A 13071-nucleotide genomic window follows, 5' to 3' on the forward strand; every position below is an offset into this window, starting at 1 on the left:
TTTTTCATTACAATTCCAAGGACACCAAATATGAAATGGTCACCTGCTCTCATTCGAAAATGACAGATTACTCAATGGAATAAGGCAACACCAAAGTTAGTCTATTAGAGAGATAAGCCTTGCAGTAGTGAAAAACTAATTTAAGAGTTTTTCACTACCAGGACATGAAAAGCTTAAAAGTACATGTCCAAATCTTTAAATACACTGCATCCTGCCCTCTGGGCTGTCCAGGGCCTATGCTAGGAATGACTTTTATGTATTAAAATGGAAGGTTTTGGCTTGGCAAAAGGTTTATCTTGCCATACTGACATGGCAGTTTTAAACTGCACATACAGACTGCAATGGCAGGCCTAAAATATGTTTAAAGAGCTATTTATGAGGGCGGCGCAATTAGTGTTCCAGGCCAACTAGCAGCATTAATTTACAGGCCCTGGGCACATGTAGTGCCACTTTACTAGGGACTTTCATGTAAATTAAAGATGTAAATTGAGTATAATCCAATATTACCATTTTTTAAGGAGTGAGCACATACACTATGGCACTGATTCACAGTAGTAAAGTGCACAGAGTACTAAGGCCAGCACAAATAAGATCAGCAAAGACAATTGAGGAGGAGGCAAAAGGTTTGGCGGAAGACAACCCTAAGGGTGATGGGTCTAACACATGCAATATAATTAACCAGGTCAGCAGGTTTACTGGGCCACAGAGACCGAGTAGGGTTGGGACTGGCCTTCAAGTTGCGTAACAAAGGCCCCCACAAGACCCTCTGAAGTTTTGTTGCACCACTGTGGCCTTCAGAATGGTGGAGGCTAGAGTCCGGTCTTTGGTGCGCACCTACAGGGACCTTGCATCTTGCTGCACATAAAGCTGAGCTGGGTAAGGAGCTTCCTCTATAGGATGAGTATTTGGATATATCATTTTTTGTAACATCTTTAGCAATTTCAGGGCTGTGAGCTAATTGGGGTTTGGGTGGACAGTGATAATGTACACCCCTACCTCCACCCTTCTTAGTTGTGTCCTCTTCGAACTGACCAGATATGAAGTTCCCATTGAGTGACCTTCTTTAAAGCATTTGTTTTGTTTTTCTGCAGGGGGTTCGGGAAACAAGGCTTCCAGTGCCAAGGTAAGAAACTTAAATATATATTACCATTGACTCTTGTATATTATTAACCGCATAAATGGCCAATTGAACTGTAAATCTACTAGCCATCCTGTTGTGTACAGTTTTCTCATTGGAAGCCAGCCACTGGGTTTTGCTCCCAAATATCACCCTAGAAGATCCTAGGATGAGTAAAGCTTTTAAAAGCACACAATCTTTTTGATGTAAACCAGCGCAGACGCATTTTTCGACTGATAAATACGTGCAGCCTTACATATGAGGTTTGGTCAAATGTGGAAATGAAACCAGCAAACTATCGGCTTTATTGTTTCCAAAGAATGTCCCCAAATTACGTCATTTAGTCTACATAAAGGCAGCATTTAGCGCAATTTAAAAATAATTTTAATGCATTTTCATTTTGGTTAGGATCAGCTGCTAGTGAGTGGGTTGCAAGGAAATGAATCTGTTCTGTATTCATGTGAATTTCCTTTCATGTCCTTCTGTTTTTGCTTTTTAATCTCATGTTGTCCCTGAGCCGCGTAGCAGACCTCGGGCTAGCCCTTCCTGTTAATCGTCGTTACAGATTTCCACTTGATGTCTGATGCAATTAAAACAGCATTTGATATGGGCTTTGCAAATGCAAATCTTCCTGGCTGACCTATGCGGCTTCCTGTGATGAAACAAAAATGTTTGTCAGTTATTCAAATGTGTTCCTTCGTAGTAGAAGTGCAGAGCCTTACTCAGACCCACACAACCCGAGCATCACAGTTTCCAAACCCGAACTTCATACAGTTCGTCATACAAATATGCAAGCATTTCATGCGCTCTGTCTTTCTCGAGTGTAAACACTGCAATGAGGGTAGAGGAGATTTATAATCAAAACGAAATCCAAAATAGTGGTTCTTGTTAGAAATATTTTATGATTAAAAAAAATAAAATAAGGTGCTTGATCTTTATTCTGCATAAATAAGGCTTGTATTGGTTTAATTTATCCAGCTGTTTGATGTCACATACCTTTCTCTGATGATTTAACTTGTGTTTATTACAAAGACTTCATGTCTACTTGAGCAGTTTGGCCTTGAACACCTTTTTTGTTTTAAAAGAGCATAGCCAGACAAAGAATCATTTCTGACTGTTCTGCCGCTCCGTGGAAGACGGGGGCCTACACAAACATGCATTACACGGCCAACGCGCCTGGTTTGTACTGAGGGGAGAGCTCTGCTGAGCCTGAGAGTTACCAGGGAGAGCTGACTCCAACCAGAGGGGGATGGGCAGGCGCAATCAGGACCGCAAGCTTCTGGTGTGAAGCCCCCACCTGGACTAGAGAGGCTGCTTCTACCGCGGACTGATCTATGTTGGCCATGTGAGCAATTCAGGACTAATTGTCCAATGGCACAGTGTAACCATCCGCAAAATATCGCGCTGTATTAATCACATAAGCGCTTGAAACGGGCAGCTAAAGCGATCTATAGTGGTACAGTACTCTAAAAGCACATTCTTGCGGGGACACCTTAATACGTTATTGTGTTCTGCTCAGTTGTCTGGTTGGAATGAGCAGTGTTCTCCTTACTTTGGTGGTGCCAAGGGTTGTTCAGCTAGGCATCCATGTGCTCTTATCTCAGAACAGACTAACAGTGACATCGGAAACGCCAATCTTATCCGTTGCTTATTATTAGTTAGAAATAGATTTTAAACATGCATTTGCCGTACTTTTTTTTATCGCCTCCTTTTCATGTATATTATTTCCAAAGAAAGATTGGAAGGAGGATGAAGAGGCATTAAAAAGCTTGATTAATGTATTGCATATTAAACACATGCGCTGATTTAAATGTTGACTCTTCAGTGACTGCATCATGGTGCTGCACATCGATCGGTGTGAGCATAACCTGCCGATTCTCTTGTATACAGGTTGATGTTGCCTCCTTGGCCTTTTTAGTACTGTGAATTAAGTACCCATTTTGAAAATTCTTGACATAGCAGTGTGGGTGATTGAGAGGAGGAAGCATATAATCTTGGAAATGTTTCTTTTTGTCATGCATATTTCATAGCTATCTTTACTTTGATGGCCTGGCTTATCAGGGAAGCAAAAAATAGCTTTGAGTGAAAATATTAGAGAGTGCTTTGGCTCTACCCAAACCTTGGGTACCTTCAGTACAGATTTTGATTGGGCGGAAGCTGTGGGCTTATGCTGAATAAGAATGCTTGTACTACGTTTTGCAGCCTGTGGAAAAGCTTATGCTCAATACAGCTGGGCAGAGTTAGTTATGGTGACAAGCGCTGCTCAAAGCTCATGTCCTGATCTGCTTATTATGAAAAGTTACAAAAAAGGCATTTGGCCTTATTTATTTACTATAAAAAGCATATGTCAAAGCCAATATTTTGTTACAAGGATTCTCATAGATGACAGTAATGGGCAAGGGTCTTAGTGGTGGTTACCACTCGTTACAAACCCTTGCCGTAGAAAATTTGCATTCTGAGAGTTCTTGTTATGTCAAATTGTTTTGCCAACTGCAATTGTTCATATTTGTAATTTTCAGACTGTATACCAATGGTTGTTTCGTGACAGAAATTGTGCTTATAAGAGTAGGTCTTCGCGTTTTTTGATAAGCCAGTGATGATGTAGGTTTATTGTGAAAAGTGATGTCAGATGCCATTGCCTGATCTGTTTATTATGAGCATTTATTACCAAAGCAGAAGTCTTTAATGAGTCAGGTGATGGATGGATGGATGAATTAATTTATGAGAGTAAGGATAAGTGACAGAGCACATGTATGATCAGTTATTGTATGCTAAAGTCACCGAAGACTGAAAAACACTTTCCGTTGTAAGCCAGACTTATTGCCATTCTCAGTGCTTTTTACAACATTGCAATTGTTTGATCTTCTGTGGGGGGTTTTATGGTCCTTTCCTATTTTATTTCCATTTAAAGCAAACGGGGTCTTAGTTTGAGTCCTGTACATAATCAATTCTTAACATCTGGTAACAAGATTACCTTTACAACTGGTTTTCATTTGCCAATTTAGAGTTCCATTGTAAACATGAGTCATAATGCATTCTAACACTATTACCGTTGTCTTTCGTGCATTTTATCCTATGCACTAGCCGCTAGCTGGTGAAAACAACAAATAATTGTAGCTTCTTAATGATATACTGTGTGGATGGCATTGCATTCTCAAAGTAATCCAAGGACTTAGAGTGAAACTTTGTTGGAAATTCGAAGTATTTTAAAAATGAAAAAAGTGCATTAATTCCCATACTCTTAAAGATGTATGTTGAAGTATACTACTGGAACAACCAAGTTATTGGCAGTCTGATCATGCAAGTTGTGATTTCGACTGGTGAAGATGGAGAAGAAATTAATGCATATTTCTGGTAGAAAAGTTCTCTTGCTAAAGGTAGGATTTTACAGGGCAAAGCTAACTTTTCTCACACTGACCACTAATGGCAAATGGACACAGAAGCTGTTATCCCCGAAATGGTTTGGGGACTACTCATTAGGAAAGCCTGACTAAATTGGTTGATCTCTGCCTGCATGGCTATTCTGTTGTTCCATTGGATAAACCCAGCACTGACAACCCGAAGTTTGTATTGATGATAGAAATTATTTTGGAGATGTCGCATCCTGTCTTTTCCCTTGCTGGGAGGCCCACAACCCTATTTGTCAGTTGTCTCTGGCGCTCACAGTGAGCTTTCATCAGGTGGGGGTGCAGTGCATCCTTCAGGGTACCAATTCTGCTGTGTTTGCTCCACAAACCTTTTGTCTCTTCAGGACTGTACCTTCAGCCTGCTCCTAGGACCTCCATTTGGTGAGCCATTGCCTCTGCAGTATGCCTTTTGAAATCGCTGTTTTCCACCTTTGCTCCCTTGAGGCTGGTCTCTTGAGAGAGCGGCCAGGCCAAATCAAAGTTGTCCTGCCAGTCCGAGATCTCAGATCTCCAAAAGAACCGTGTCTCTACACAGCCCCGTAATATGTATCTGTAGCTCTCTGTAGTCCTTGGAGCAGTGAGGGTCATTGAGCAGCATTGTTTGATTCATTCAATGCAGTTTAATGGTTGTCAAGTAAGCGTGGTTCAGGCGTTAGGCAGTGTCTTTTTGGGAACCTGTTATAATAAGAGTAGATTTTTTTGAAAATAGTTTGTTCACTTGTTGCATTTAAATTATGCTCTTTTTGCAGACCAGATCAGTCATTGGTATTAGTAATATTAACAAGTTGTTTTATGTTAGAGTAATGAGTAGTCATTTTTACGCCTGAGACCGGGCATGTGCTGTAGCTTGCGCAATCTTTTGTTAACTTTAACTTAGTCATTCCACTCCATGATAAGATAAGTAAAAAATAGAACAATCACAACTTTAATATGCAGTAGAAAAAATGTATTTGATGGCTTTTAGGGGTGTCTAAATTTCACTGTCAAAGTTACTTTAAAATTGACATTTCGGTTAGACTCCGACATTATTCTGACCTTTTGCTTGGAATCCTTAAAGCTAAAGATGAGCATTTCGTTGTACTTGCAGTTTCTGCATGTACATTGACTTTGTGGTCAAATAGCTCACAATGCTTTGCATGGGGCTTTGTTGACACAGATTGGAGCAGGAATTGTAGCCAAACTGGGTCTCTTTCATTCTTTGCCATACATTATTGAAAAACAAGCTTTGGCGCAGACAGGTGTGGAATTAATGTGCGAACGCATGCAACATAATCACATTACAGCCAGACATGGAGAAGAGAGCCAACAGTGGAGGAGAGAGAGGGCTACAGTTGGAAAGTAGTCCCTCATGCAGTTGGAAAGTAATCCCCCATGCAGTTTAAGGCAAGCACTCAAGTTGAGGCCCAAGGATGTAACCAAACACTAATAGCATTAGCTGAGAGATCAATACACCACTGGTGTGAGAAGATGTGATTCACAAAATGTTAAGGTAACGGCTGAAAGAATGTGGTTGAAAAACTCAAATGGCAGAAAAGGGGTTGGTACAAAGCCCACTCTATATATTTTTTAGGCACAGGTGTATTTGACAGCTTCTCTGTTAAAACGCAGGCCTAAAAACACTGGTTGTAGCATCTATTATGGAAGTTAAAGAATGTACTGTTTTTAGTTGAGTTATTGTTAGAAATGGGATCTTAAATTGGCAGAGATATATACCTTTGTCAGGGTAAGGGGGATACAGAGTTTACATAACCCCTGCTCATCTCTTGGTAGCATGGCACGAGCAGACAGGCTTATCCCAAAGGCAATGATTAAAGTATTTTTAAAGGTGGCATTTTCAAACACACCATTGAAAAAAAATCTTCACTAAAAGACGTGTTGTTAAATTCTGAGTTCAGAGAGCCTAAATTCAACTCCTCCATCTTTTCCCAATGGGAAGTTAAGTTTGTAAAATGTTACAAAATAACTCTGTTAGCCTATGGCACAGATAGCCTTTCAATAGTGAAAAACGAACTACACAGTATTTCACTATCAGGACATGTCTCGCACACACCAGTACATGTCCTGTCTTTCAAATACACTGCACCCTGCCCATAGGGGGTACATTGGCCCTACCTGAGGAGTGCCTTACATGTAGGAAAAGGAAAGGGTAGGGCCTGGCAAGTGGGAACACTTGCCAGGTCAACCTGGCAATTCAAAACTGGCCGCAGACACTGCAGTGGCATTTCTGAGTTACATTTGCAGGGCTACTTAGGTGGGTGGCACAATTATTGCTGCTGGCCCACTAGTTTGTATGGGGTCCAAATCGATTCTGCTCCGTAGTTTCAGATAGAGATGAAACTCCTCTTCCGAGCCATCAATTGAGTCTGTACCAATGTCCGTTTGAGGGCCGGGATTGTTTCCGAGGTTCCTCTTCGTTTTTTGTTCCAGTAAATTTGTGACTGGACCCCTGACTCTTTCTGAGCCTTCGGGATATAATTCAATTCTTGATTGGTTGCGAATTTATTAGCCAATAATAATGAATAAGATCCTAAATAAAATTCCTTGTTATATGCTCTATCAATTATTTTGTTGTCCTGGTGAAGGCCATTTCATTACTATTTGGTCGAAACGCTGTTGACACATATCTGTGGCACCTAAACAAGAGGATGCATTAATTGCGACTTCTAGTTTTGTGTTTTGTCCAATCAGTGTTTTTCTGTTAATGTTTTGGCCTCTGCCGTTGTTTTTCCGTTTACATTGTTTCCTGTATGTATGGATTATGGTTTTGTGTAATTGTGTGAGCACCGTCAGTTCAAATTTGTATTGTATTTTTTGATACTGTGTTATTAGTAAAAAAGTGTATATATTTTCTGTATGGATGTCAATGTTTTTTGTGAAATTTGTTTTTCTGTTGTATTATATGTATGTGCTGTATAATTATGTACTAGAACTACTGTTAGTGTTATAGCTGACCCACCAGTAGCATTTGGTTTACAGCTCCTGGGCAAACGCAGTGCTCTTTACTAGGGACTTAAGAGTAAATCAAATATGCCAATCATGGACAACCAATTGCAATAACAGTTTATACAGGGAGCACTTCCACTTTCGACACTGATCAGCAGTGGCAAAGTGCCCAAAGCATCTAAGCTGGCAAAAACGAAATCCAGCACAGCATCAAAAATACTGGAGGTAGGGGCAAAAAGTCAGAGAAAACCATGACCAGGATGCCAAGCCTAACTGTTATATACTAGGCTAATCATTATGTAGATTTTTAGGCTTTTTGGCAAAAAATAAAACGTTTGTGAAACAAAATTTAGAACACTTTGTATATCATTAATAGAAATATCAGCTTGAACACTTCAACATTCCTTCTCTTGAATCCTACAGTCCTACCCATTGAGTCAGTTATGTACAGCCTTACATTTCTTCGGAAAGGCTGTTTAACAGATTTGTGGATGTGCACTTTGACCTCCTTGTTCCATAAACACGCACCCTTCAAAAGGATAGTCCCATCTCATGAGTCAAGCTGTGATCATGGGTCTTTAATAAACCTTAACTTTAAAGTCTGCAAACCTTCATTTTCCCAATCCAGTGCTGTTAGACCTTGCATCTTTGGCGTGGTTTCCCCCTATCTTTTTACCTCTGCCTCCTGTATTTTTGATGCTGTGCTAGATTTCGTTGTTGCTGGTTTAGATGCTTTGGGCCCTTTGCCACTGCTGTTCAGTGTCAAAGTGCAAGTGCTCCCTGTGTAAATTGTTATTGAGATTGGTTATCCATGATTGGCGTATTTGTGTCACCAAGAAGTCCCTAGTAAAGTGCACTGAGTGTGCCAGGGCTGGTGATAACAAATGCTACTAGTGGGCCTGCAGCACTGATTGTACCACCCACATGAGTAGCCCTAAAATGGTGTCTCAGGCCTGCCACCACAGTGCCTGTGTGCAGTCTGTGAACTGCCATGTTCTCCTGGTCAGTGTCCACACTGGCCAGGCCTAATCCTTCCCTTTTTGTACACATTAGTCACCCCTAAGGAAGGCCCAAGGTACCCCCTTGGGCAGGGTGCAGTGTATGTGAAAGGTAGAGCATGTACTTGTGCAGGTGACATGCTCTGGTAGTGAATGACAGCCATTTTCGTTTTTCACTATTGTAAGGCTGTCTTGCCCTATTGGCTATCATGGGGGATGCTGGCCACAGTGGGGCAGTGAGAAGTGTGGCTCAATGGTTAGAGCGGCAGACCTTGATGCAGAGGTCTAGCCCGGGACCAGGGTTCAATTCCCCGCCTCGGCGGGTCTTGAGCTCAAAAATTCCACGGACCTGATAATTCTCGCCTCGGTGCCTATTTCAATCATGGAGTCCCACTCTGCAACTCTGGGCAATAGCTTGCTTAATCTCCACAACGGCCCCCACAACGCTAAGGATGCCTGGCCTCTACCTTGGGGGTGCCCAGGAGTGGACACCTCACAGGGAAAGCCAGGATGGGTTCCACAGCGGTATTCATACAAGCGCCTTGAGACCCTTGCGGGTGAGTAGTGCGCTATACAAGTATCAATTTACATTTGCATTTACCAGCATATCTTCCCTTAGGAGCAAGATAGGACATAAAAGTCTGGTATCCCTGAACTCAGAATTTAATAACTCATCTTTTAGGAAAGGTTGTTTTTAAATCCTGTGTTGGAGAACAGCACATTTAGAAAGTTGCTGTTCTCTTGTCTGACCTTTCTGTGTGCCTTGGCCTGTTTGTGAATTGACTGTCTGGTTTGTGAGTGACAGGGGCTGGGTGGCTCCCCGAGAGTCTGAGTGGGCCATCCCTGGGCTGAATAGCTCCATCTGCATCTAGAGTAGTGGGAGGGGGTAGCACCTGGGCCTGAATAGGGCTGTGCCTGCCTTCCACAATGCTGGCTCCACCTCCTGCTGGGTGGCTGACGACCCTGCCCCTTTCTCTGAAAGGAAAGGAGAGGCCAGGAAAACAAAGTGCTCAAGGAACACCCAGAACTGGTTCAGACCGGGCTCAGAGCCCTCCTGCACAAAGGGATCAAAGACTTTTAGGGGTATAAGTACAGGACCCCTGACTACAGAAAATTAGATCATCCTGGAATCAAGAAGGAACCTCTGCCAAGGAGAAAGCTGAAACTGAAGAAGGAAGACTGCCCTGCTGTTGCTCTTCTGGACTGACCTGCTGTTGCTTTGCTGCTAAGGAGAGGGGAAGGACTTTGCTTTTGGTGCTGTGTCCTCTTGCTTGAAGGAATCCCCAAGGGCCTGAGAAGAGCTGGGTCCCTGTTAAGAAGTCACAAGAACAAAAGGACATCACCCCCAGCTTCCCTGAACTCTGCTGAGAGAGTTCTGTCCTTCCTAGAGTGCAAGGGCCAGTTGTGGTGCCCCTGGAAGTTGTACCTGTGTTGGGAAGCTGGAAACCAAGCTTTTAAAGACTTTCTGCAAGTTTTGTCACATCGCTCGCTTGCGGAGCGCATCCCCGTCGGTGTGAGGAAATTCCTGCCACTACGAAGGCCGAGATCGTCGCAGCGCCTGTTGCCGCTGCCAGAGTTGTCGTATCCTTCGTTTGCGGGATGCACCAGACCGGCGCGGGAAGATTATCATTGCTGCGAGTGTCGTCGCAGAGTCTGTCGTCGCTGGGTGAGATCGCCGCACCGCTTGCTTGCAGACCGCATCACGTCGCTGCGTGTGTCGTCGCAGAGCCATCGCATCGAGGAGCTGCGAAAGGAAGATCACCGCTGGTCCGCTCATCGTCGACCCGGAGATCGTCGCAACTCCAAAGATCATCGCATCGTGCCTTTGCAAGCTTTATTACTACGGAACCTCCGCACCGGAATCCATACACGGTCTCATCCGTCCCCATACAGACCGGAGTCTTCGCATCACGCCCGCTACGTCTAGTGGGGCTGTCGCATCGCCTCCCCAGGGTCTCATGAGTGACGCATCGCTTGTTTTCCACCGCACCAGTTTCTGTTTTGGAACTTTGTCACATTTAAAGGTACTGCGACGCAACTGTGAACTTTACACGCAACTGTGGATTATTTTAACGCAACTTTAAGAACTCTTTTGCAACCATATTCTTGAACTGTGTATGTTGGATTTTTGTCGTTTTGGTCTTGTGTAGTTTAGATTAAATACCTTTATTTTTCTAAACTGTTGTGGAGTCAGTTTGTGGTGTTTTCACTGTTACTGTGAGGGTTGGTACAAATACTTTACACATTGCCTTTGATGATCCTTGCCTGCCTGTGCCAAGCTACCCAGAGGGTGAGCAGAGGTTATCTAAGAGTGTTTCCTCCTTACCCTGACTAGAAGCAAGGGTCCCTATTTGGACAGTGGTACCTACCTCTGCCAACTAGAGACCCCCAATTCTAACAAGTGCCTTGCAAGAGTTCATAAAAAAGAGCTGAACTGCACACATACCTCATCCTGAATTGGTTAGCGTCTACCAACACATCTAGTCAGAAATTCAGCATGTCTTCCAATGGTGCAGAGACTTTACCAAGGAACATACTTGAAAATGAATCCCCAAGCTACCGGAGCAATGTAAACTGAGCTATCTGCATCAGCTGTCTCCTTGATTTTTTTATTTTTTATTATATAACCTTGCATCCTTTAAAATCACTGGCTCCGTCATATGTAGTGTTATTGCCAAGGAAACTCTTGATCCTCACAAGCATGGCCACAGACAGGCTATTCAAAACAGTACTCCCTTTGTGATTCTTTGATCCCACTCGGGGCCATTGCGCTCTAAAATATATAGTCAAGATTCTCTCTTTTGCTGGTGAGATTGCTAAGAGTAATGCTCACTATTTATGCACAGTATTTGCCCTTGAGCCTTTCCGTCAAGCATTCCTTTTATTTTCAACAAATTAACAGACTTCTGGATGTGTTACTCCCCTGTTTGCACTACTTTGACCTTTGTTTCATGCCATGCCGTTGCTATAGCTGCTCTAATCTTTAGCTTTGTTGTACTGTACCTGGGTATGCCTGGTTGGCTTGGTTAATTTTCGTTCTCATCTGCCTGCATTTTACTGCAAGGTTTGAAAAAGTTTGACATGGTGTCCTGATGGATTCAACCCAGATCTGCGACTGGAGGTGAGTGTCTGAAAAGTTTCAGCACTCCGTCGAACATCTTCTCTTGTTTGCTTTGTCCTGTGTCGCCTACCTTCCAGCAGAGCCTTTCTTCCTATTGGATAACCATGCGACTAGGATGAATTATTCAAAGATAAGCTCCCTTTTGTCTCGTGCCCAATACCTGGATGTATTATACCATATCAAACATAGAGAAGCACATCCAAATTGCTTTATTTTGGGAGCGGACATGCCACCTTGTTTTTTCCCCATTGCCTCGAGGGCGGAAGATGGGTTTTTTCCAGACTTCTCCCTTTATCCTAGTCGAAAAAAGACATTATTGGTAGACTCCAGCTCACTGAAGTCCCCCCTCCCTCCCCGCTGAAAATTGTCCAGCCTGCTTTCCTACATCACAATCCACATAGAATGCCCCAGATTTTACAGTTCCTCTCCCATCCAATCATACCTTCGTGTAGGCCTATTCCTATGAAAGTGGTCCTCTCCAAGTTCAGCATACCACGTGTGAATGCCCCTAAAGAAATAGGGTCCAGCTGCTGACATTTTTCAGTGCATGCTATTCACAAAACCTTTCTATTTTGCTACGTTTCTCTATTATGCTCTGCTGGAAATGGTGATTTGCAGTCACCTTGTGTGGCGCTTCTTTCTGCTCAGAGCATAGTTTATAAATCTTTTCAGTTTCCACAGTAAATAAAGACGACAGCCTGCTGCTCCTTTGTCTGGTAGAAAGTGAAGTGTTCCTCGACTGCCCCGTTTGGCTATCTGAAACTGGGGAATTCAGCTTAGAATTAGCCCAACTCTAAGCAATGCAAATAAAGGAAGCTTTATTTGAATACATGGGCGGAAAAATATTCTAAGGCTCTGCTTAAAACTCAGTTGCTCCCCATGGAAAGTGTGAAATGCTTGCTGAATTTAAAATATTTACACAGGAAATTAGAGCGGTCAGCAATCTATTTCAACACAAGATGGTACGGGGAAAGCTTTTTGACACAAGGGATGTAAGGGTCTGGTCATTCTCATGGCTTACTTAAGAAAATTCCTCCTTGGTGGCATGTGGAACTTGAAGGTATCGGCAGTTCATTGCCATTTTTAGCCAGTGGCGTAGCTAAGGGGGTGGGTAGTGGGGTGTCCGCCCCGGGCGGCACAAGGTTTGATGTGGCGGCCTTCCCCCGTCCTTACCTACCATCTTGGGGCATCAATAGCACCCCCCGCTCCTTACTGCGTTTGCCGCGGGTGGCAGACGGACAAATCTCTTGCCAGCACACCCCTGCTCATCACTGCGGCCGCCGCGGGCCAGCAAACGCTGGTACCGCCATGGGCAGCCACAGGGCTTGCTACGCCACTGATTTTCGGAATCCCGTATTGGGATATAAGCTTGACCATTGGGTTTTTAATCTTGTGAACATTAGTTGTATTTTCTTGTTCAGTCTTTCCACTATATTTCCTTGGGCTCAGGCAAACCATGAGTTTGGTTCGAATGTTTGCAGCCGG

At 43.3% G+C, this 13071-nt stretch overlaps 1 protein-coding gene across 2 annotated transcripts in view; it reads left to right on the forward strand.

Annotated features, from left to right (window-relative positions):
- PRKCA (protein kinase C alpha) overlaps positions 1-13071 on the forward strand; it is a 1411833-nt gene that overhangs the window by 51674 nt on the left and 1347088 nt on the right. For both annotated transcript variants that reach the window (XM_078654315.1, XM_078654314.1), the window contains exon 2: positions 1092-1123. In XM_078654315.1, the coding sequence (XP_078510441.1) occupies positions 1092-1123 (32 nt within the window). The remainder of the gene's footprint in view (positions 1-1091; positions 1124-13071) is intronic.

The sequence above is a fragment of the Lissotriton helveticus genome, chromosome 7, assembly GCF_964261635.1.
Source record: "Lissotriton helveticus chromosome 7, aLisHel1.1, whole genome shotgun sequence".
In the NCBI taxonomy this organism is placed as follows: Eukaryota; Metazoa; Chordata; class Amphibia; order Caudata; family Salamandridae; genus Lissotriton; species Lissotriton helveticus.